This window comes from Eleutherodactylus coqui, chromosome 6, assembly GCF_035609145.1.
Source record: "Eleutherodactylus coqui strain aEleCoq1 chromosome 6, aEleCoq1.hap1, whole genome shotgun sequence".
NCBI classification, from domain to species: domain Eukaryota; kingdom Metazoa; phylum Chordata; class Amphibia; order Anura; family Eleutherodactylidae; genus Eleutherodactylus; species Eleutherodactylus coqui.
Genome location: NC_089842.1, coordinates 223,525,939 through 223,552,347, shown reverse-complemented (window position 1 = coordinate 223,552,347; position 26,409 = coordinate 223,525,939). Strand labels below are relative to the sequence as shown.

Sequence of the window (26,409 nt, the reverse complement as noted above, 5' to 3'; positions counted from 1 at the left end):
GCATTACATGGGCTCTATGTGGCATTATATGGTGGTATTACGTGGGCACTGTATGGCAGTACATGGCGGTATTACGTGAGCACTGTAAGGCAGTACATGGTGGTATTACGTAAGCACTGCATGGCAGTACATGGTGGTATTATGTGGGCACTGTATGGCAGTACATGGTGGTATCACATGGGCATTGTATGGCACTTTAAGGTGGTATTACGTGGGCACTGCATGGCAGTACATAGTGGTATCACATAGGCATTGTTTGGCAGTACGTGGTGGTATTATATAGGCACTGTATGGCAGTACATAGTGGTATTATGTGGGCACTGTATGTCACCATATGGTTCTATTACGTGCGCACTGTATGGCAGTACATGGTGGTATAACGTGATCACTGTATGGCAGTACATGGTAGTATTATGTGGGCACTGTATGGCAGTACATGGTGGTATTACGTGGGCACTGTTTGGCAGTACAAGGTGGTATTGTGTAAGCACTGTATGGCAGTATGTGGTGCTATTATATGGGCACTGTATGTCACTATATGGTGGCATTATGTTGGCACTGTATGACAGTACATGATAGTATTACATGGGCACTGTATGGCAGTATATGGTGGTATTACGTAAGCTCAATATGGCAGTACATGGCAGTGTTACGTGGGTGCTGTATGGCAGTACATGGTGGTATTACGTGGGCACTGCATGGCAGTACATTGTGGCATTATGTGGGCAGTGTATAGCAATACATGGTGGTGATACTTGGGCACAGTATGGCACTATATGGTGATATTATATGGGCACTGTATGGCAGTACATGGTGGTATTACATGGGCACAGAATGGCACTATATGGTGGTATTATGTGGGCACTGTATGGCACTATTTGGTGGTATTATGTAAGCATTGTATGGCAGTACATGGTGGTATTACATGGGCACAGTATGGCCTTATATGGTGTTATAACATGGGCACCGTGTGGCAGTACATGGTGGTATTACATGGGCACGGTGAGTCACTCTATGGTGGTATTATGTGGGCACTGTATGGAAGTACATGGTGGTATTATGTGGGCACTGTATGGCACCACATGGTGTTATTACGTGGGCACTGTATGTCACTATATGGTGGTATTATGTGGGCACCATATGGCAGTACATAATGGTGTTACGTGGACGCCATATGGCACTTCATGGTGGTATTACTTGGGCACGGAATGCCAATACATGGGGGTATTACGTGTGCACTGTATGGCACTATATGGGGGTATAATGTGGGCACTGTATGGCAGTATAGAATTACATTACATGGGCACAGTATGGTACTATATTGTGGTATTAATTGGGGCATTATATGGTAGTAGATGATGGTATAACATGGGCATTGTATGGTACTTTATGGTGGTATTGCGTGGGCATTGTATGGCACTTTATGGTGGTATTACGTGAGTACTGTATTGCACTATATGGTGATATGATGTTGGCATTGTATGGCAGTACATGGTGGTATTATGTAGGCACTGTATGGCAGTACATGGTGGTATTGTCTGGGCACTGTATGGCGGTACATAGTGGTATTATGTGGGCACTGTAGCATGTGACCTACATAGCTAATACATTGGGCTATTTCTGGCTCTGCACATACGCAGATGAGTCTGCGGTAAAGTAGCACCAGTAACACCCGCGGGGTCACCCACATCCATCCTGTAGCTGTGGGGCCCCCTATAGTGCCTCAGTCATAGTACTCGTCTCCTTATAGAGGGAAGAGTCTCTGGATGGGACTGCTCCGCTGCGCCCCCTATAGTTGCTTCCAGCCCAACAATGAAATCATCTTTGGGTAATTCAGGTGTTGGATGGCAACACCCCTGGGCCATGTGACTGTGCTGCAGAGATCATGTATGACACACCTGGGGGAGGCGCTCTCGTCACGCTCCAGTTATTGAGGATTTGCATGCAATTCTCTTCATTCCCGGAGGTGAAATAACGTTTCCTTGTGGCACAGGATGATCACCCCGCCGGCTGCCAACAGAGAGAAGTAGATAAGGGTAGCATTCACACGGGTGAGTGCGACGGCGGTTCAAGAAACTCGGACAGATATTGCGCTCTCAAACGTGCAATTTTCCATGAGTGCACTTGTTAATCAGAACGTGCTGTATGACGGGAGCTGCGCCATTCCTCGCACGCGAAAGAACAGTTACAGTCATTCTTGTAGTTAAAATGTAAAAAAACGCATCACACTCGCATGCCGTGTGAATACTCCCGTAGGCGTCACATGCTCTAAAAATCAGACAGAAAGAGCGCCCATTGGTTTGAGGGGCTTTTTCTCTGCAGCATCTTGTCTTATCCGATTCTCGGACAATTATAGCACCTCAGAGTCCGTGGCTGCCGTGTGCTGGACCTTGTGACCTGCATCCAAGAATATAGTGCCTCAGTGTGCTGGACCATGTGACCTGCACCCAAGAATATAGCGCCTCAGTATCCGCAGCCGCCGTGTGCTGGACCATGTGACCTGCATCCAAGAATATAGCGCCTCAGTATCCGCGGCCGCCGTGTGCTGGACCATGTGACCTGCACCCAAGAATATAGCGCCTCAGTGTGCTGGACCTTGTGACCTGCACCCAAGAATATAGCACCTCATTGTGCCCATCCGCCGTGTGCTGGACCATGTGACCTGCATCCAAGAATATAGCTCCTCAGTGTGCTGGACCATGTGACCTCCACCCAAGAATATAGCGCCTCAATATGCTGGACCATGTGACCTGCACCCAAGATTATAGCGCCTCAATGTGCGAGGCCGACGTGTGCTGGACCATGTGACCTGCATCCACGAATATACTGCCTCAGTGTGCGCCGCCGCCGTGTGCTGGGCCATGTGACCTGCACCCAAGAATATACTGCCTCAGTGTGCGCCGCCGCCGTGTGCTGGACCATGTGACCTGCACCCAAGAATATAGTGCCTCAGTGTGCGCCGCCGCCGTGTGCTGGACCATGTGACCTGCACCCAAGAATATAGTGCCTCAGTGTGCGCCGCCGCCGTGTGCTGGACCATGTGACCTGCATCCAAGAATATAGCACCTCATTATGCGCATCCGCCGTGTGCTGGACCATGTGACCTGCACCCAAGAATATAGTGCCTCAGTGTGCGCCGCCGCCGTGTGCTGGACCATGTGACCTGCACCCAAGAATATAGTGCCTCAGTGTGCGCCGCCGCCGTGTGCTGGACCATGTGACCTGCATCCAAGAATATAGCACCTCATTATGCGCATCCGCCGTGTGCTGGACCATGTGACCTGCACCCAAGAATATAGTGCCTCAGTGTCCGCGGCCGCCGTGTGCTGGGCCATGTGACCTGCATCCAAGAATATAGCTCCTCAGTGTGCTGGACCATGTGACCTGCACCCAAGAATATAGTGCCTCAGTGTCCGCGGCCGCCGTGTGCTGGACCATGTGACCTGCACCCAAGAATATAGCGCCTTAGTGTGCGCGGCCGCCGTGTGCTGGACCATGTGACCTGCACCCAAGAATATAGCGCCTCAGTGTGCGCGGCCACCGTGTGCTCGACCATGTGACCTGCATCCAAGAATATAGCTCCTCAGCGTGCTCGACCATGTGACCTGCACCCAAGAATATAGCTCCTCAGCGTACTGGACCATGTGACCTGCATCCAAGAATATAGTGCCTCAGTGTCCGCGGCCGCTGTGTGCTGGACCATGTGACATGCACCCAAGAATATAGCTCCGCTGTGTGCTGGACGATGTGACCTGCACCCAAGAATATAGCGCCTCAGTGTGCGCCGCTGCCGTGTGCTGGACCATGTGACCTGCACCCAAGAATATAGCTCCTCAGTGTGCTGGACCATGTGACCTGCATCCAAGAATATAGCTCCTCAGTGTGCTGGACCATGTGACCTGCATCCAAGAATATAGTGCCTCAGTGTCCGCGGCCGCCGTGTGCTGGACCATGTGACCTGCACCCAAGAATATAGCGCCTCAGTGTGCGCGGCCGCCGTGTGCTGGACCATGTGACCTGCACCCAAGAATATAGTGCCTCAGTGTCCGCGGCCGCCGTGTGCTGGACCATGTGACCTGCATCCAAGAATATAGCTCCTCAGTGTGCTGGACCATGTGACCTGCACCCAAGAATATAGCTCCTCAGTGTGCGCGGCCGCCGTGTGCTGGACCATGTGACCTGCACCCAAGAATATAGCTCCTCAGTGTGCTGGACCATGTGACCTGCACCCAAGAATATAGTGCCTCAGTGTCCGCGGCCACCGTGTGCTGGACCATGTGACCTGCACCCAAGAATATAGCGCCTTAGTGTGCGCGGCCGCCGTGTGCTGGACCATGTGACCTGCACCCAAGAATATAGCGCCTCAGTGTGCGCGGCCGCCGTGTGCTCGACCATGTGACCTGCATCCAAGAATATAGCTCCTCAGCGTGCTCGACCATGTGACCTGCACCCAAGAATATAGCTCCTCAGCGTGCTGGACCATGTGACCTGCATCCAAGGATATAGTGCCTCAGTGTCCGCGGCCGCTGTGTGCTGGACCATGTGACATGCACCCAAGAATATAGCTCCGCTGTGTGCTGGACGATGTGACCTGCACCCAAGAATATTGCGCCTCAGTGTGCGCCGCCGCCGTGTGCTGGACCATGTGACCTGCACCCAAGAATATAGCTCCTCAGTGTGCTGGACCATGTGACCTGCATCCAAGAATATAGCGCCTCAGTGTCTGCGGCCGCAGTGTGCTGGACCATGTGACCTGCATCCAAGAATATAGCTCCTCAGTGTGCTGGACCATGTGACCTGCACCCAAGAATATAGCGCCTCAGTGTGCGCGGCCGCCGTGTGCTGGACCATGTGACCTGCATCCAAGAATATAGCTCCTCAGTGTGCTGGACCATGTGACCTGCATCCAAGAATATAGTGCCTCAGTGTCCGCGGTCGCCGTGTGCTGGACCATGTGACCTGCACCCAAGAATATAGCGCCTCAGTGTGCGCGGCCGCCGTGTGCTGGACCATGTGACCTGCACCCAAGAATATAGCGCCTCAGTGTCTGCGGCCGCAGTGTGCTGGAACATGTGACCTGCACCCAAGAATATAGCGCCTCCATATGCTGGACCATGTGACCTGCACCCAAGATTATAGCGCCTCAATGTGCGCGGCCGCCGTGTGCTGGACCATGTGACCTGCATCCAAGAATATAGCTCCTCAGTGTGCTGGATCATGTGACCTGCACCCAAGAATATAGCGCCTCAGTGTGCTGGACCTCGTGACCTGCACCCAAGAATATGCGACCTCATTGTGTGCAACCACCATGTGCTGGACCACCTTAACTGCGCCAAAGAATATTCCACTGCAGCCCGCTCCTTTTCCTGATGACGAAGCATGTCGGGGCGCGTGTCCTGATTTGTTGCCACGTTCACCCCTTCATACGAGTTGGGAGACTGCTCCCCTATTGGATGGCTCGGAGCGCCACCCACTGGTACCTACCTTCCATGAGCTGGATGTGATGTAAGTGGCCGGCGGGGACAACCCAGACGTTTGTGTTTCCTCTTTATTTCTTCATCCCAGTATATTGCCCTGCGCGGCTCCGTACGTCCGTGAGGAAGACTACGGCGGTATTTACAACTATGGTCTGTACTTTGCGAGGCGCACAGAAATACAAGCTGTTATACGCTGTGGGAGCGTCCGTGCGCCAAATCTGTTGCCTGGCGTGTTCTACCTTTGGGCACATTTCACGGGCAATCTTCCTACATGACGTCTGCGCTGCGAGAGGCAAGGAATTTGCATGGGAAAAGAAGCCATTGTGGCTAATTGGGCCCGGCCCACTGCGACAAATTCCAGCCCGCCCTGTTCTTCTGCGATTGTTTGAAGTGTCGCCCGCTCTCCCTTTGGTAGCAGAGAACACAGCGCCCATCGCGCTCACACGGACATGCGAGTCTCAAGGCAGCACGATGCGATGTTTGATTGCATCTCACTCACAAAGTGCGGGAACACAAGTGCGATCCGTCCGAGGGTCGCGCCAATGTGTGGAAATGTAGTTTTCAGGCCGTATTTACACAGGCGAGTCTGATCAGTCTGGGCGATTCGCACCAACATCGCGCCCGTATGCCCTGCGGTTTCTATGAGAGTGTGACGCGCTTTGGTGTGAAAATCGCATCACTGAACATGTAATTAGGGTGACTTTACACGGGACGACTTTCGGCCTGTAAACCTGGCCACCGAGCACGCGACGGGCAGAAACTCGCTGAAGAGTCGCCTCCGCTCACCTAAAACAGTCGCTGGCTGATCAAAAGTCACCTGATGTGAACCGTCCGCGACTACCTGCAGTATACAGGTCACTGCCCCATGTGTTCTGCTTGTGGTCCCTCTTGTAGGGCCACTATAGAGCGGCGCCCCCTGCTGGTGACAAACTGGTCGGGAAGCTTCTACACAGCTGCAGCTCACGCTACTCACCATCAGCCACCTACCTGCCCCGATGTAAGAGACCCTCACCTAGTGCTGGGGAGAGAAAGCTATGTCACTTGTATCTAATCCCACGTGACACGGTCTGCTCTGTATCTAATCCCATGTGACACAGCCTGCTCGGTATCTAATCCTGCGTGACACGCCCAGTTTGGTATTTTATCCCATGTGACACGGCCTGCTCGGTATCTAATCCAGCGTGACACGGCCTGCTCGGTATCTAATCCCACGTGACGCAGCCTGCTAGGTATCTAATCCCACATGACGCGGCCTGATCTGTATCTAATCCCACATGACACGCCCTGCTCGGTATCTAATCCCACGTGGCACGGCCTGCTCGGTATCTAATCCCACGTGACAGGGCCTGCTCGGTATCTAATCCCATGTGACACAGCCTGCTCGGTATCTAATCCTGCGTGACACGCCCAGTTTGCTATTTTATCCCATGTGACACGGCCTGCTCGGTATCTAATCCCACGTGACGCGGCCTGATCTGTATCTAATCCCACGTGACGCGGCCTGATCTGTATCTAATCCCACGTGACGTGGCCTGATCTGTATCTAATCCCACGTGACGTGGCCTGATCTGTATCTAATCCCACATGACACGCCCTGCTCGGTATCTAATCCCACGTGACAGGGCCTGCTCGGTATCTAATCCCGTGTGAGACGGCCTGCTTGATATCTAATCCTGTGTGACACTTCTATCTGTGTATCTAATTCTGTGATACTCTCTGCCAAGCTGTGTATCCAATCCTATCCTGTATGACCCTGTTTGTCATGTATCTAAACCTCTGCTGTTTGATACTGTCTATGTATCTAAACTCCTGAGAAGGGAATAACCAAGCTGCTGCGGCACCTCTTTGCTCCTCTTTATTATGGTCAGACTATGTATAGTGGATGTTGCGCCAGCCCCAGTCCGTAGGTGCGTGATGTCCTCCACACCCATCATATGCTCGTGAAGGGTTAACACGCGGGATGGACGACTGGTTAACCCCTTCATAGACAGGAGCATGCAGGGGCCACGCCGGCTCTATGCACATGCGTGTGTTCATGCGTGTTCTGTGCATCTTATGTGTCGTCTTCTGAGGTTCACGTGTAGAAAAAGGCAGGCGGCCGCTCACCGTCCACAGAGAGAAAAGTGCGTAAAAAGTGGTGACGAGACATGGTGCCGGGGGCGGGGAGGAGACGGTGGGTCCAGCCCGGATGGAAGAAGGGTGAAGAGACGAGGACACCGGCCGCAGGGCCACATAACTGTCCACTACTGGTCCACTGGGTGCGGCTCCCTCACTCCGCTTTGGTGAAGCCTCCGATGGTCACTCTGCGCTCGTGCTTGATGGCCACCAACTCCTGCAGCTGCAGCGCCCCCCCTCCAATGAAGCAGAAGGCCGGACACACGGGGCCGGAGCAGTCCACGCCGCCCTCCCACAGGCTGCGGTGCGACACCGCGTCAAAAAAGCCCACACGGCCCTTCTCATAGTCCAGGCAGATGCCAAGCCGTGGGGGCAGAGGGACCGTGCAGCCCGAGGGGTCGCGGGAGGTCGGGGTCGTCCCATGAGGCTGCAGGATCTTCCCCATCCCAATGGTGAGGAAGCAGAAGGATGGAGACATGTCCATGGCCGCGTCCTCCGCCCCAGAATCATGGCCGCTGTCCGGATCGTACCTACTGGAGACAGGGAGGAGAAGACACTCAGCCAAAGACCTGAAAACACACAGATCCCTACCGCAGCCGTACCAGACGCACACAGATCCCTACCGCAGCCGTACCAGGTGCACACAGATCCCTACCGCAGCCGTACCAGGTGCACACAGATCCCTATCGCAGCCGTACCAGACGCACACGGATCCTTACTGGAATCGTACCAGACGCACACGGATCCCTACCGCATCCGTACCAGATGCACACGGATCCCTACCGCAGCCGTACCAGACGCACACGGAACCCTACCGCAGCCGTACCAGACACACACGGATTCCTACCGCAGCTGTACCGAGCGCACACGGATCCCTAACGCAGCCGTACCGGACGCACACAGATCCCTACCGCAGCTGTACCGGACGCACACGGATCCCTACCGCAGCCGTACCGGATGCACACAGATCCCTACCGCAGCTGTACCGGACGCACACGGATCCCTACCGCAGCCGTACCAGATGCACACAGATCCCTACCGCAGCCGTACCAGATGCACACGGATCCCTACCGCAGCCGTACCAGACGCACACGGAACCCTACCGCAGCCATACCAGACACACACGGATTCCTACCACAGCTGCATCGGAACACACACGAAAAGTTCCGCAGCCGTACCAGATGCACGCAGATCCCTACCGCAGCCGTACCAGATGCACGCAGATCCCTACCACAACCGTACCAGGCGCACACGGATCCCTACCGCAGCCGTACGGGACACACATGGATCCACACTGCAACAGTACCGAATGCACACGGATCCCTTCCGCAGCCATACCAGACGCACATGGATCCACACATCAGCCGTACCGGATGTACACGGATCCGTACTGCAGCTGTACCAGACGTTCATGAAATGCTTCCGCAGTCCTACTGGACTCATGCAGGCCGCTAATGTAACTCTAGTGGATGAACATGGATCCCTACCACAACTGTATGGGACGCACACGGATCCCTATCCCAGACGCGAACGAATCCACACCGCAGCCATACCAGATGCACACAGATCCACACCGCAGCCGTACCAGACGCACACGGATCCTTACTGGAATCGTACCAGGCACACACAGATCCCTACCGCAGCCGTACCGGATGCACACGGATCACTACCGCAGCCGTACCGGACGCACACGGATCCTTACCGGAATCGTACCAGACTCACACGGATCCCTACCGCAGTCGTACCAGACGCACACGGATCCCTACCGCAGCCGTACCAGACGCACACGGATCCCTACCGCAGCCGTACCAGACGCACACGGATCCCTACCGCAGCCGTACCAGACGCACACGGATCCCTACCGCAGCCGTACCAGACGCACACGGATCCCTACCGCAGCCGTACCAGACGCACACGGATCCCTACCGCAGCCGTACCAGACGCACACGGATCCCTACCGCAGCCGTACCAGACGCACACGGATCCCTACCGCAGCCGTACCAGACGCACACGGATCCCTACCGCAGCCGTACCAGACGCACACGGATCCCTACCGCAGCCGTACCAGACGCACACGGATTCCTACCGCAGCCGTACCAGACGCACACGGATTCCTACCGCAGCCGTACCAGACGCACACGGATTCCTACCGCAGCCGTACCAGACGCACATGGATTCCTACCGCAGCCGTACCAGACGCACACGGATTCCTACCGCAGCCGTACCAGACGCACACGGATTCCTACCGCAGCCGTACCAGACGCACACTGATCCCTACGCAGCCGTACCAGACACACAGGGATCCCCACCGCAGCCGCACCGGATGCACACAAATCCCTACCGCAGCCGTATCGGACGCACACGGATCCCTACCGCAGCCGTACCGGACGCACACGGATCCCTACACACATGGACTGCTAGTGTAACTGTAGTGGACACACACAGATCCACACCGCAACCGTACCAGACACACACTGATCCCTACTGCAGCTGTACCGGACGCACACGGATCCCTACCGCAACTGTACGGCACGCAAACGGATCCCTATTTCAGCCGTACCAGACGCGCACTGATGCACACCACAGCTGTACCAGACGCACACAGATCCACACCGCAGCCGTACCAGACGCACACAGATCCACACCGCAGCCGTACCAGACGCACACAGATCCCTACCGCAGCCGTAACGGATGCATACAGATCCCTACCACAGCTGTACCTGATGCACAAGGATTCCTACCGCAGCCGTATCGGAATGCACACAAAACGCTTCTGCAGCCGTACCAGATGCACGCAGATCCCTACCCCAACTGTACCAGGCGCACACGGATCCCTACCGCAGCCGTACCGGACACACACGGATCCACACCGCAACCGTATCGGATGCACACTGATCCCTACTGCAGCCGTACCAGACGCACACGGATCTCTACTGTAGCCGTACCTGACGCACACGGATCCCTACTGCAGCCGTACCAGATGCACACGGATCCCTACTGCAGCCGTACCAGACACACACGGATCCCTACTGCAGCCGTACCAGATGCACACAAATCCCTACAGCAGCCTACCGGAAGCACACGGATCCCTACTGCAGCCGTACCAGACACACACGGATCCTTACCGCAATCGTAGCGGATGCAGTCGGATCCCCACCGCTGCCGTACCAGGCGCACACAGATCCCTACCACAGCCGTGCCGAACGGACATGGATCCACAACGCAATCGTACCAGCCACACACGGATCCCTACTGCAGCCGTACCAGATGTACACGGATCCTTACCGACGCTTATGAAATGCTTCCGCAGTCGTACTGGGCTCACACGGACCGCTTGTGTAACAGTAGTGGAAGCACACGGACCGCTACCACAGCTGTACTGGACGCACATGGACCACAAGAGTTACTGTAGTGGGCGCACACAGATCCACACCGCAACCGTACAAGACGCACACGGATTCCTATTGCAGCTGTACCAGACGCACACGGATCCCTACCGCAGCCATACCGGATGCACACCGATCCCTACCGCAGCTGTACCGAGCGCACACGGATCCCTAACGCAGCCGTACCGGACGCACACAGATCCCTACCGCAGCTGTACCGGACGCACACGGATCCCTACCGCAGCCGTACCGGATGCACACAGATCCCTACCGCAGCTGTACCGGACGCACACGGATCCCTACCGCAGCCGTACCAGATGCACACAGATCCCTACCGCAGCCGTACCAGATGCACACGGATCCCTACCGCAGCCGTACCAGACGCACACGGAACCCTACCGCAGCCGTACCAGACACACACGGATTCCTACCACAGCTGCATCGGAACACACACGAAAAGTTCCGCAGCCGTACCAGATGCACGCAGATCCCTACCGCAGCCGTACCAGATGCACGCAGATCCCTACCACAACCGTACCAGGCGCACACGGATCCCTACCGCAGCCGTACGGGACACACATGGATCCACACTGCAACAGTACCGAATGCACACGGATCCCTTCCGCAGCCATACCAGACGCACATGGATCCACACATCAGCCGTACCGGATGTACACGGATCCGTACTGCAGCTGTACCAGACGTTCATGAAATGCTTCCGCAGTCCTACTGGACTCATGCAGGCCGCTAATGTAACTCTAGTGGATGAACATGGATCCCTACCACAACTGTATGGGACGCACACGGATCCCTATCCCAGACGCGAACGAATCCACACCGCAGCCATACCAGATGCACACAGATCCACACCGCAGCCGTACCAGACGCACACGGATCCTTACTGGAATCGTACCAGGCACACACAGATCCCTACCGCAGCCGTACCGGATGCACACGGATCACTACCGCAGCCGTACCGGACGCACACGGATCCTTACCGGAATCGTACCAGACTCACACGGATCCCTACCGCAGTCGTACCAGACGCACACGGATCCCTACCGCAGCCGTACCAGACGCACACGGATCCCTACCGCAGCCGTACCAGACGCACACGGATCCCTACCGCAGCCGTACCAGACGCACACGGATCCCTACCGCAGCCGTACCAGACGCACACGGATCCCTACCGCAGCCGTACCAGACGCACACGGATCCCTACCGCAGCCGTACCAGACGCACACGGATCCCTACCGCAGCCGTACCAGACGCACACGGATCCCTACCGCAGCCGTACCAGACGCACACGGATCCCTACCGCAGCCGTACCAGACGCACACGGATCCCTACCGCAGCCGTACCAGACGCACACGGATTCCTACCGCAGCCGTACCAGACGCACACGGATTCCTACCGCAGCCGTACCAGACGCACACGGATTCCTACCGCAGCCGTACCAGACGCACACGGATTCCTACCGCAGCCGTACCAGACGCACACGGATTCCTACCGCAGCCGTACCAGACGCACACGGATTCCTACCGCAGCCGTACCAGACGCACACTGATCCCTACGCAGCCGTACCAGACACACAGGGATCCCCACCGCAGCCGCACCGGATGCACACAAATCCCTACCGCAGCCGTATCGGACGCACACGGATCCCTACCGCAGCCGTACCGGACGCACACGGATCCCTACACACATGGACTGCTAGTGTAACTGTAGTGGACACACACAGATCCACACCGCAACCGTACCAGACACACACTGATCCCTACTGCAGCTGTACCGGATGCACACGGATCCCTACCGCAACTGTACGGCACGCAAACGGATCCCTATTTCAGCCGTACCAGACGCGCACTGATGCACACCACAGCTGTACCAGACGCACACAGATCCACACCGCAGCCGTACCAGACGCACACAGATCCACACCGCAGCCGTACCAGACGCACACAGATCCCTACCGCAGCCGTAACGGATGCATACAGATCCCTACCACAGCTGTACCTGATGCACAAGGATTCCTACCGCAGCCGTATCGGAATGCACACAAAACGCTTCTGCAGCCGTACCAGATGCACGCAGATCCCTACCCCAACTGTACCAGGCGCACACGGATCCCTACCGCAGCCGTACCGGACACACACGGATCCACACCGCAACCGTATCGGATGCACACTGATCCCTACTGCAGCCGTACCAGACGCACACGGATCTCTACTGTAGCCGTACCTGACGCACACGGATCCCTACTGCAGCCGTACCAGATGCACACGGATCCCTACTGCAGCCGTACCAGACACACACGGATCCCTACTGCAGCCGTACCAGATGCACACAAATCCCTACAGCAGCCTACCGGAAGCACACGGATCCCTACTGCAGCCGTACCAGACACACACGGATCCTTACCGCAATCGTAGCGGATGCAGTCGGATCCCCACCGCTGCCGTACCAGGCGCACACAGATCCCTACCACAGCCGTGCCGAACGGACATGGATCCACAACGCAATCGTACCAGCCACACACGGATCCCTACTGCAGCCGTACCAGACGCACACGGATCCCTACCGCAGCCGTACCAGACGCACACGGATTCCTACCGCAGCCGTACCAGACGCACACGGATTCCTACCGCAGCCGTACCAGACGCACACGGATTCCTACCGCAGCCGTACCAGACGCACATGGATTCCTACCGCAGCCGTACCAGACGCACACGGATTCCTACCGCAGCCGTACCAGACGCACACGGATTCCTACCGCAGCCGTACCAGACGCACACTGATCCCTACGCAGCCGTACCAGACACACAGGGATCCCCACCGCAGCCGCACCGGATGCACACAAATCCCTACCGCAGCCGTATCGGACGCACACGGATCCCTACCGCAGCCGTACCGGACGCACACGGATCCCTACACACATGGACTGCTAGTGTAACTGTAGTGGACACACACAGATCCACACCGCAACCGTACCAGACACACACTGATCCCTACTGCAGCTGTACCGGACGCACACGGATCCCTACCGCAACTGTACGGCACGCAAACGGATCCCTATTTCAGCCGTACCAGACGCGCACTGATGCACACCACAGCTGTACCAGACGCACACAGATCCACACCGCAGCCGTACCAGACGCACACAGATCCACACCGCAGCCGTACCAGACGCACACAGATCCACACCGCAGCCGTACCAGACGCACACAGATCCCTACCGCAGCCGTAACGGATGCATACAGATCCCTACCACAGCTGTACCTGATGCACAAGGATTCCTACCGCAGCCGTATCGGAATGCACACAAAACGCTTCTGCAGCCGTACCAGATGCACGCAGATCCCTACCCCAACTGTACCAGGCGCACACGGATCCCTACCGCAGCCGTACCGGACACACACGGATCCACACCGCAACCGTATCGGATGCACACTGATCCCTACTGCAGCCGTACCAGACGCACACGGATCTCTACTGTAGCCGTACCTGACGCACACGGATCCCTACTGCAGCCGTACCAGATGCACACGGATCCCTACTGCAGCCGTACCAGACACACACGGATCCCTACTGCAGCCGTACCAGATGCACACAAATCCCTACAGCAGCCTACCGGAAGCACACGGATCCCTACTGCAGCCGTACCAGACACACACGGATCCTTACCGCAATCGTAGCGGATGCAGTCGGATCCCCACCGCTGCCGTACCAGGCGCACACAGATCCCTACCACAGCCGTGCCGAACGGACATGGATCCACAACGCAATCGTACCAGCCACACACGGATCCCTACTGCAGCCGTACCAGATGTACACGGATCCTTACCGACGCTTATGAAATGCTTCCGCAGTCGTACGGGGCTCACACGGACCGCTTGTGTAACAGTAGTGGAAGCACACGGACCGCTACCACAGCTGTACTGGACGCACATGGACCACAAGAGTTACTGTAGTGGGCGCACACAGATCCACACCGCAACCGTACAAGACGCACACGGATTCCTATTGCAGCTGTACCAGACGCACACGGATCCCTACCGCAGCCATACCGGATGCACACCGATCCCTACCGCAGCTGTACCGAGCGCACACGGATCCCTAACGCAGCCGTACCGGACGCACACAGATCCCTACCGCAGCTGTACCGGACGCACACGGATCCCTACCGCAGCCGTACCGGATGCACACAGATCCCTACCGCAGCTGTACCGGACGCACACGGATCCCTACCGCAGCCGTACCAGATGCACACAGATCCCTACCGCAGCCGTACCGGACGTACACGGATCACTACGCAGCCGTACCGGACGTTCATGAAATGCTTCTGCAGTCATACTGGACTCATACGGACCGCTAGTGTAACAGTAGTGGATGCACACGGACCACTACCGCAGCTGTACTGGATGCACACGGACCACTACCGCAGCTGTACTGGATGCACACGGACCACTACCGCAGCTGTACTGGATGCACACGGACCACTACCGCAGCTATACTGGATGCACATGTACCACTACCGCAGCTATACTGGACGCACACGGACCACTACCGCAGCTATACTGGATGCACATGTACCACTAATATGACAGTATTGGACACACACGGATTGCTAGTGTAACAAGGGCGCACACCGGAGTGACCGGCTCTCACCTGGGACTGACCACATCCTGCGGCATCTGGAAGAGCTCCTGCAGTTTACTCTCCTGCCCGACACCCACTTTGACCACATAGGAGCTGGGGTCCACTGAACACTCCCAGTAGTATCGCCCCTGTGTGATGGCCACGTCCCCCAGCACCAGCTCCATGGACACGTGGCAGCTCGTCATTAAGCGCTCTGCGGCGAACAGCATGGGCACCCCGGGGACGCTGCGCACCGCCCTGCGATCCTTACTGACCACCAGCCGATCTCGCGGAAATCCACAACTACCATCCAGGAAGAAGTTCAGCACTGAAGAGAGAAGACGACAATCCAGATGTGTACACAGGTTGACGGTGTGATGTGTACACGACGTGATGGTGTGATGTGTACACGGGGTGACGGTGTGATGTGTACACGGGGCGACGGTGTGATGTGTACACGGGGTGACGGTGTGATGTGTACACAGGTTGACGGTGTGATGTGTACACGACGTGATGGTGTGATGTGTACACGGGGTGACGGTGTGATGTGTACACGGGGCGACGGTGTGATGTGTACACGGGGCGACGGTGTGATGTGTACACGGGGCGACGGTGTGATGTGTACACGGGGTGACGGTGTGATGTGTACACGGGGCGACGGTGTGATGTGTACACGGGGCAACGGTGTGATGTGTACACTGGGTGACGGTGTGATGTGTACACTGGGCGACGGTGTGATGTGTACACGGCGCAACGGTGTGATGTGTACACTGGGCGACGGTGTGATGTGTACACTGGGCGACGGTGTGATGTGTACACGGCGCAACGGTGTGATGTGTACACTGGGTGACGGTGTGATGTGTACACGGCGCAACGGTGTGATGTGTACACTGGGTGACGGTGTGATGTGTACACGGCGCGACGGTGTGATGTGTACACGGCGCAACGGTGTGATGTGTACACTGGGCGACGGTGTGATGTGTACACTGGGCGACGGTGTGATGTGTACACTGGGCGACGGTGTGATGTGTACACTGGGCGACGGTGTGATGTGTACACTGGGCGACGGTGTGATGTGTACACTGGGCGACGGTGTGATGTGTACACTGGGCGACGGTGTGATCTGTACACGGGGCGACGGTGTGATGTGTACACAGGGCAAGAATGTGATGCGTACACGGGGAGACGGTGTGATGTGTACACTGGGCGACGGTGTGATGTGTACACTGGGCGACGGTGTGATGTGTACACTGGGCGACGGTGTGATGTGTACACTGGGCGACGGTGTGATGTGTACACTGGGCGACGGTGTGATGTGTACACGATGTGATGGTGTGATGTGTACACTGGGCGACGGTGTGATGTGTACACGACGTGATGGTGTGATGTGTACACAGGGCAAGAATGTGATCTGTACACTGGGCGACGGTGTGATGTGTACACGACGTGACGGTGTGATGTGTACACTGGGCGACGGTGTGATGTGTACACGACGTGATGGTGTGATGTGTACACAGGGCAAGAATGTGATGTGTACACGGGGAGACGGTGTGATGTGTACACAGGGCGACGGTGTGATCTGTACACAGGGTGACGGTGTGATGTGTACACGGGGAGACGGTGTGATGTGTACACAGGGTGACGGTGTGATCTGTACACGAGGTGACGGTGTGATCTGTACACGGGGCGACGGTGTGATCTGTACACGGGGCGACGGTGTGATCTGTTCACGGGGCGACGGTGTGATCTGTACACGGGGCGACGGTGTGATCTGTACACGGGGCGACGGTGTGATTTGTACACGGGGCGACGGTGTGATCTGTACACGGGGCGACGGTGTGATGTGTACACGGGGCGACGGTGTGATGTGTACACGGGGCGACGGTGTGATGTGTACACGGGGCGACGGTGTGATGTGTACACGGGGCGACGGTGTGATGTGTACACTGGGCGACGGTGTGATGTGTACACTGGGCGACGGTGTGATGTGTACACTGGGCGACGGTGTGATGTGTACACTGGGCGACGGTGTGATGTGTACACTGGGCGACGGTGTGATGTGTACACGACGTGATGGTGTGATGTGTACACAGGGCAAGAATGTGATGTGTACACGGGGAGACGGTGTGATGTGTACACAGGGCGACGGTGTGATCTGTACACAGGGTGACGGTGTGATGTGTACACGGGGAGACGGTGTGATGTGTACACAGGGTGACGGTGTGATCTGTACACGGGGTGACGGTGTGATCTGTACACGGGGCGACGGTGTGATCTGTACACGGGGCGACGGTGTGATCTGTACACGGGGCGATGGTGTGATCTGTACACGGGGCGACGGTGTGATCTGTTCACGGGGCGACGGTGTGATCTGTACACGGGGCGACGGTGTGATTTGTACACGGGGCGACGGTGTGATGTGTACACGGGGCGACGGTGTGATGTGTACACGGGGCGACGGTGTGATGTGTACACGGGGCGACGGTGTGATGTGTACACGGGGCGACGGTGTGATGTGTACACGGGGCGACGGTGTGATGTGTACACTGGGCGACGGTGTGATGTGTACACGGGGCGACGGTGTGATGTGTACACTGGGCGACGGTGTGATGTGTACACTGGGCGACGGTGTGATGTGTACACTGGGCGACGGTATGATGTATACTCTGGGCGACGGTGTGATGTGTACACGACGTGATGGTGTGATGTGTACACAGGGCAAGAATGTGATGTGCACACGGGGCAAGAATGTGATCTCTACACTGGGCGATGGTGTGATGTGTACATAGGGCAAGAATGTGATCTGTACACTGGGCAACGGTGTGATTTGTACACAGGGCAAGAATGTGACGTGTACATGGGCGGAAATGTAATGTGTGCTCAGGACGAGAATGTGACATGTACATTGGGCGAGAATGTGATGTGTACATGGGATGATAATGTACTCTGATAACAGTGATGTGTAAATAGCATGATGATAACATGATCACTCGACGCCATGTGATAACATCACATAACTAACTAGAGCAGAACTGTGTACATGGGATGATAATGTACTCTGATAACAGTGATGTGTAAATAGCATGATGATAACATGATCACTCGGCGCCATGTGATAACATCACATAACTTTAACTAGAGCAGAACTCGTTTTACAGCTGAGGTGATGTCACAGCGGCCATTTAATTGCGAAACACAAAACACATAAAAGTGGATGACCCCTCCAAGAAGTAAGAGCGGTGAGATGAGGAAGTGCGAAGCTGGATGGCAAAGAGCGGAGGCTACAATACAGAACATATCGGAGGAGGATAGCTCTCCATTTAGAAATTGCTGGCAGCAACACATCTCACAACAGTTGTGGCAGGGCCGTGTCTACCATTGTGTGGCATCCCCTCTTCTGGGGAGTGAGGGGACCAATTACTGCAGTTTTGGGAGAGAAATGTTGTCCCATTCTTGTCTGATGGAGGATTCTAGCTGCTCCACAGTCCTCGGTCATCTCTGCCGGATTTTCTGTTCCATAATGCGCCAAATGTTTCCTATTGGTGGAAGGTCCGGACTGTAGGCGGCCGGTTCACCCCGGACTCTTCTTTTGTGAAGCTGTTCTGATGCCTTCCACCATATACTGCATCCATCACAACAGCATGACTTCACAGAAGAAGAGTCCGGGGGTGAACCAGCCTCCTGCAGTCCAGACCTTCCACCATATACTGCATTCATCACAACAGCATGGCTTCCAGAAGAAGAGTCCGGGGGTGAACCAGCCTCCTGCAGTCCGGACCTTCCACCATATACTGCATCCATCACAACAGCATGACTTCACAGAAGAAGAGTCCGGGGGTGAACCAGCCTCCTGCAGTCCGGACCTTCCACCATATACTGCATCCATCACAACAGCATGACTTCACAGAAGAAGAGTCCGGGGGTGAACCCGGCCGCCTGCAGTCCGAACCTTCCACCATATACTGTATCCATCACAACAGCATGACTTCACAGAAGAAGAGTCCGGGGGTGAACCAGCCTCCTGCAGTCCGGACCTTCCACCATATACTGCATCCATCACAACAGCATGACTTCACAGAAGAAGAGTCTGGGGTGAACCAGCCGCCTGCAGTCCGGACCGTCCACCATATACTGCATTCATCACCACAGCATGGCTTCCAAAAGAAGAGTCCGGAATAACTCTTCTTCCAGAAGGGTCCTGCAGTCCAGACCTTCCACCAATACAACATCCATCACAGCGGCATGGCTTCACAGGAAAAGAGTCCGGGGTGAACAAGCAGCCTGCAGTCTGGACCTTCCACCACATACTGCATCCATCACAACAGCATGGCTTAACAGGAGAAGAGTCTGCGGTGGACCAGCCGCCTGCAGTCCGGACCTACCATCACAACATCATGGCTTCCAGAAGAAGAGTCCGTGGTGAACCGTCCACCTGCAGTCTGGACCTTCCACCACATACTGCATCCATCACAACAGCATGGCTTCCAGAAGAAGAGTCCAGGGGTGATGGATGCAGTATGTGGTTTAGCCTTGCCTTACTGAAACATACAAGGTCTTCCCTGAAAGAGACGTTGTCTGGATGAGGTATATGTTGTTCTACAACCTCTATACTGCTCAGCATTGGTAGTGTAAGCTGGCCATGCCATAGGCATACCACCAGAGATGTAGAACTGAGTGCTGATAACATGCTGGATGCTCCTGTTCCTCTTGCGTCTGCAGGACACGGCGTCCGTGGCTTCCAAAAAGAATGTCACATTTTGATTCATCACAGAACAGTTTTCCATTTTGCCTCAGGCCATTGTAAATGAGCTTTGGCCCAGAGAAGACGCCGGTGTTTCTGAAGTGTGTTGGTAAACGGCTTCTTCTCTGCATGATACAGCTGTAAGTTGTATTTGTGGATTGTATATTCACAGACAATGACTTCTGGAAGTATTCCTGAGCCCATGCAGGGATTACATTACAGAATCATGCCTGTATATAATGCAGCGACGCCTGAGGGCCCGTAGATCTCCAGCACCCAATACTGAGCATCGGCCTTGCCCACATAAATCTCTCCAGATTCTCGGACTATTGATGATATTATGTGCTGTAGATGGGGGGATATTCAAAGTCTTGGCAATTTTACTTTGAGGAACATTTTTGGGGGTTTCACAATTTTTAGACTCTGTGAAGTTTTTCACAGATTGGTGATCTCCGAACATCTTTATGAGAGACTCGGCCTCTCTAACATACTCTTTTTATATCCAGTCATGTGACGTAGTAGAAAATTGACCCTCCAGCTGTTTTTCATTAGTACCACTTACTTTTCCAACCTTTTGTTACCCGTCTGAACGTTTGTGAGATGTGTTGCTGCCCGCAGTTTCTAAATGGAACAATGTCCCCTTCCCCTCTGGTATGTTTTATGGGGAATACAATATCCAAGCTGAGATTTCCAAATCATTACATTCTTTTTTCTTTCCAAGTATTTACATTTTACACAGCGTGACAACTTTTTTGGAATTGGGTTTACATGGTGGCTGCTTCATCTAAGAGTGACATGTCTATGCACCTAGCAGTAACAGCGAGCACTTACCTGGCGCCAGTGGGGTGTGCAGGTAAATGTCCTCGCTGTACTCCCCGTACCCGGCCTTGTTGTAGCCTCTTACCCTCAGCACATACACGCTGTCGATATCTGGGCCCTCTAAGACGGTGCTGAGGCTCCATACCTCCTCTCGTCGCTGCCACAGTTTTAGGGTCTTGTGTTTGGGATCGATTTTCCGGTACTCTATAGTGTAGTGCCAGGCGGGGGCGGAGTCCTGCGGGAGGCGCCAACTCAGGTAGATCTGATCATAGGCGTACGTCCGCTGTGTGTCAATGACAGGAGCATCTGGAGCTGCAGTAGAAGCATTGATAACATCAGAGGGGAAGATGGTGGAGGAAGGAGGAAAGAGAAGTGGGACGCAAGGGGCTTTCCATGCTAAGATAGAGGGAAAAGAGAGCCCCTGTTACTGAAGACCCCAGAGAGCGAGCAGGAAGACGCAGGCAGAGAGTCAGTCCAAGGAGCGACGAGGAGGGTGGAGGGAGAAGGAACAGACAAGGCTACGCAGGATGAGGAGTTAGCCAGAGTCTGGGCACAGACTGCCGGGGACCCTCAGCAGTGAAGGGGGGTAGAGTTGGGGGTAAGGGGGTCTCCGGGCAGGAGATTGGTCACTTGCCTCTGCTATCTCCTGGACTGTGCGTCACCCTGAGAGCCCTACAAACAGAGAGAGGGACATACGGGTGTGAGAAGGGCCATGGATGGGCTAACAGGGACCTTCCAGGAGGTTGCGGGGTCTCCACCAACTACAGACATGGAGGCTCCTCGCGTCGACACCTTGAAATGGATGGAAGTCAATGACAAAGCGTTAACATTCAGCACATGCAGCAGATGTCCCGGCCCTCCGAACAACGGCCCGGCGGAGCACTGGAGGTCGTAATGAAGGGGTCATGGATGGGGATGACCCTGGAGATGGCAACGCCACGTCACATGGGCGCATTTACCTCTGACAAAGTTGAGTTCCGTCAGTAACTTCAGCTCTCGGCTCACATCCAGCTTGACCGTTGGCAGGGGAGCGAAGGCCGCAGACCGGAAGCTCTGGACAGACTCGATAGCTCGGACGATGCTGGGAACGAACGAAGGTCAAGGTTACTGAGATGCCCTCTATGTCCTGCACTACATCCATGGACTCCATCCACCAGTGACCCTCCCACCGTCCCCCCAGGGCTCATACCGCTCGTGTAGCTGTTTTGCTGCAAGAACAAAACATGGCTGCTCCGTCTCCTTCATCACCTCGTGGGCGTAGCTGACCAGTCCAGAATTCTCTAGCAAGGTCTGGCGCTCCCACACTTGGGCCTCCAGGATGCAGCGGCGCTCGCGTTGTCGTTCCGTGATGTCCCGCGTCAGCGACACTTGCTTGTCATCGAGGGCAGAGCGCAGAGCACTGACCAGCTGCAGAACCTCTTCCTGAGCTTTGGCTCCATTCAGCTGTGGAGAGGATTCTGGGTGATGACTGCAAATCATTGACCCTGAGGGGGGCGGGGCAATGAGTTGTATGGGGCGGCCGGTCAGCTAAGAGGTGGAGTCAGGCAGCTACTATAGACCTGTTGTGGGAGCATATTTTGTATTTCAGCCGCACTTCAGTAGCGGTGAGCGATTCCAGCGACCTCATTGGTTGTTGGTTACACACCCCCCTTTGGAGATGTGCACGAGTGGGCGGCCCGTTAAATAAGCAGCAGTAGGGTCGTAGGAGGGTCGGCAACTAACCCCAACCCTAAACCCTAACCCTAAACCCAAACCCAAACCCAAACCCTAACCCTAACCCTAAACCTAACCCTAAACCCTAACCCCCCGCGGGTCTCGTGAAGTAGCACTCCTGCACATCTCCAAAGGGGGGGGGTGTACCCAACAACCAATGAGGTCGCTGGAATCGCTTACCGCTACTGAAGTGCAGCTGAAATACAATATATGCGTTGGGGGATGAGTTTAATCAGCCCTGCAGAGGGTGGAGCCAGAGATAGGAAGGGGAGGGTTAGAGATGTGGGAGGTTTGGAGAGTCAGGAGGTTGGGGGGTCATTTAAGAGGCGGGATTGAAGAAAAAAGCTGGGTGAGGTCATAGTCTGGAAGTTGGAGGGAGGGGCAAAGAATCAGAGGATGGAAGGGGTCAGAAGGCCAGGGTATGTGAGGAGACTGAGGATTTAGGGATGGGAGGGGTCAGGAGGTGTAAGAAGTCAGAGGATGGTAGAGGTCAGGGGGGAAGAAGAGTTGGGGGGAAGAGGTCAAAGGGTGGGAGAGGTCAGAGGTTGGTAGAGGTCAGGAATGGTAGAGGCCAGAGGATGGGAGAGGTCAGAGGATGGGAGAGGTCAGAGGATGGGAGAGGTTAGAGGACGGGAGAGGTCAGGAGTGGGAAAGGTCAGAGGATGGGAGAGGCCAGAGGTTGAGAGAAGTAAGAGGATGGTAGAGGTCAGTCGGTGGGAGAGGTCAGAGGACGGGAGAGGTTAGGAGTGGGAGAGGTCAGAGGACGGGAGAGGGTCCATCTCACCTCCGTGTGCTTCATGCTCTCCTCCAGCTCACTTATCTGTCCTTGTAGGAGGTGCTGACTGCCCAGGATGTAGGTGATCGTCTTACTGAGTTTATCCTGAAAACACGCCAGATATTACTAAAGAGAATGCACCCATATATACCTGTAATCCCATACACGGCGTACCGCATATATACCTGTAATCCCATACACGGCGTACCGCATATATACCTGTAATCCCATACACGGCGTACCGCATATATACCTGTAATCCCATACACGGCGTACCGCATATATACCTGTAATCCCATACACGGAGTACCGCATATATACCTGTAATCCCATACACGGCGTACCCCATATACACCTGTAATCCCATACACGGCGTACCGCATATATACCTGTAATCCCATACACGGCGTACCCCAAATATATCTGTAATCGCATGCATGGTGTGCGTCATTATATACCTGTAATCCCATACACGGAGTACCGCATATATACCTGTAATCCCATACACAGCGTACCGCATATATACCTGTAATCCCATACACGGCGTACCGCATATATACCTGTAATCCCATACACGGAGTACCGCATATATACCTGTAATCCCATACACGGCGTACCCCATATACACCTGTAATCCCATACACGGCGTACCGCATATATACCTGTAATCCCATACACGGCGTACCCCAAATATATCTGTAATCGCATGCATGGTGTGCGTCATTATATACCTGTAATCCCATACACGGAGTACCGCATATATACCTGTAATCCCATACACAGCGTACCGCATATATACCTGTAATCCCATACACGGAGTACCGCATATATACCTGTAATCCCATACACGGCGTACCGCATATATACCTGTAATCCCATACATGGTGTGTGTCCATATGTATCGGTAATCCCATACATGGCGTACCCCATATATACAGGTAATCCCATACACAATCGTTCTTCTGTTGGATTGGGCGAGATAGAAGGCCTGCACCCCCTACATTAGAGCCTCGGGCGTCCATTACCGGCTCCTTTATGACGCAGACCTTCTCTAACAACTCCATAAAATGTATAAAACAACATGACACACTTTATCGTATTGTCATAAAGGAGACGTCCGTCCTTCACTAGACGTCTTCCAGGACCAGTGGCCACATCACTATTGTCTGATATTAGAGGTACTCCCATTTACTGACCCCTGCTGGGGAATATGTGTGCAGTAAACAGGACCTGTGGTCCAGGTATAAAGGCCAGGGGCCCTCAAAATCAGCAGTACTCTGATCCTCCGCGGTATTATCAGGGCAGTGCTATGTTGGGCTGTGTCTCCATCTAGTGGTCATTTGTATTATACTCTGCTGTGATTGGAAGAATCTCCAGTAGAACAAACTGCAGCTATACTAATCATCGGGTCATCACATGGGAGGATTCTCCAGTCAGCCTCACCTTCAGGGCCTGGTAGGCGCTGATAATCGGAGTGATTTTGTGTCCGCTGTGCGTCCGCCGCACCCGACAGATCTGACACACCAGCCTCTGACAGGTCTTACAATACAGCATGACCTCCTCCTTATGGTCCGGACACATAAGACCCTGCAGATAGAGGATAACATAGGGTCATGACACTGAGAGCTCGGGGGGTTACCAGAGAAAAGAAGGTCACCGGTTGAGAGGGGGTCCCTAAAGGATAGGAGGTCAGTGGGTCACCAAAAGTCAGAGTTTCAGCATAGGTTAGGATCTCACCATGGGTCAGGAGGACAGGGCCTCAGCAGAGGTCATAAGATCAGGGTCTCAGCAAAGGTCAAGAGGACAAGGTCTCACCTGAGGTCATAAGGTCAGGGTCTCACCAGATGTCAGGTTCTCAACAGATATCAGTGTCTCAGCAGAGGTCAGGAGGACAATGTCAGAAGGTTAGGGTCTCACTAGAGGTTGGGGTCTCACCAGAGATCAGAAGGACAGGTTCTCACCAGATGTCAGGAGGGCAGGGTCACACCAGAGCTCAGGTTCTCAACAGATGTCAGGGTCTCAGCAGAGGTCAGGAGGGCAATGTCAGAAGGTCAGGGTCTCACTTGAGGTCGGAGTCTCACCAGAGGTCAGAAGGACAGGTTCTCACCAGATGTCAGGAGGGCAGGGTCACACCAGAGCTCAGGTTCTCAACAGATGTCAGGGTCTCACCAGAGGTCAGAAAGACAGGGACTCACCAAAGGTCAGAAGGACAGGGTCTCACCAGATGTCAGGGTCCCACCAGAGGTCAGGAGGACAGGGTCACACCAGAGTTCAGGTTCTCAACAGATGCCAGGGTCTCACTAGTGGACAGGGTCCCACCAGAGCTCAGGTTCTCAACAAATGTCAGGGTCTCACTAGTGGACAGGGTCCCACCAGAGGTCAGGAGGACAGGGTCACACCAGAGGTCAGGTTCTCAACAGATGCCAGGGTCTCACTAGTGGACAGGGTCCTACCAGAGCTCAGGTTCTCAACAGATGTCAGGGTGACATGGGGAAAGCAAACCACCCAACAAAAACAGTCTGCCAATCAGTTGACCACACTCTCGTAGATTGAGAGAAGTAGTGAACGATGTGTGGCGGTAGCCCCATCTTGCAGAACACGTAGCCTGTCTGAGGCTCAAGGGCCTCATCCAATACTAAGCTTGACACCTATTCAGGAGGGAACACTCGGTTCACTGGGGTCCCCCACTGACACGAGCCATAGAGTTTTTTAAAAAAGGTGTTATATATCAGGTGTTATAATTGT

The 26,409-nt window shown here is 54.9% G+C and overlaps 1 protein-coding gene across 4 annotated transcripts in view; it reads right to left on the bottom strand.

The window, feature by feature from the left end:
* Positions 1-7,323: 7,323 nt before the first annotated feature.
* Positions 7,324-26,409, bottom strand: part of TRIM46 (tripartite motif containing 46) — a 61,235-nt gene continuing 42,149 nt past the window's right edge. For all 4 annotated transcript variants that reach the window (XM_066608941.1, XM_066608944.1, XM_066608940.1 and 1 more), the window contains exons 4-10: positions 25,108-25,251; positions 23,674-23,769; positions 22,366-22,619; positions 22,136-22,257; positions 21,189-21,488; positions 15,647-15,944; positions 7,324-8,125 (exon numbers count right to left, since the gene is read on the bottom strand). In XM_066608941.1, coding sequence (XP_066465038.1) covers positions 7,747-8,125; positions 15,647-15,944; positions 21,189-21,488; positions 22,136-22,257; positions 22,366-22,619; positions 23,674-23,769; positions 25,108-25,251 — 1,593 coding nt within the window. In that variant the 3' untranslated portion in view covers positions 7,324-7,746. The remainder of the gene's footprint in view (positions 8,126-15,646; positions 15,945-21,188; positions 21,489-22,135; positions 22,258-22,365; positions 22,620-23,673; positions 23,770-25,107; positions 25,252-26,409) is intronic.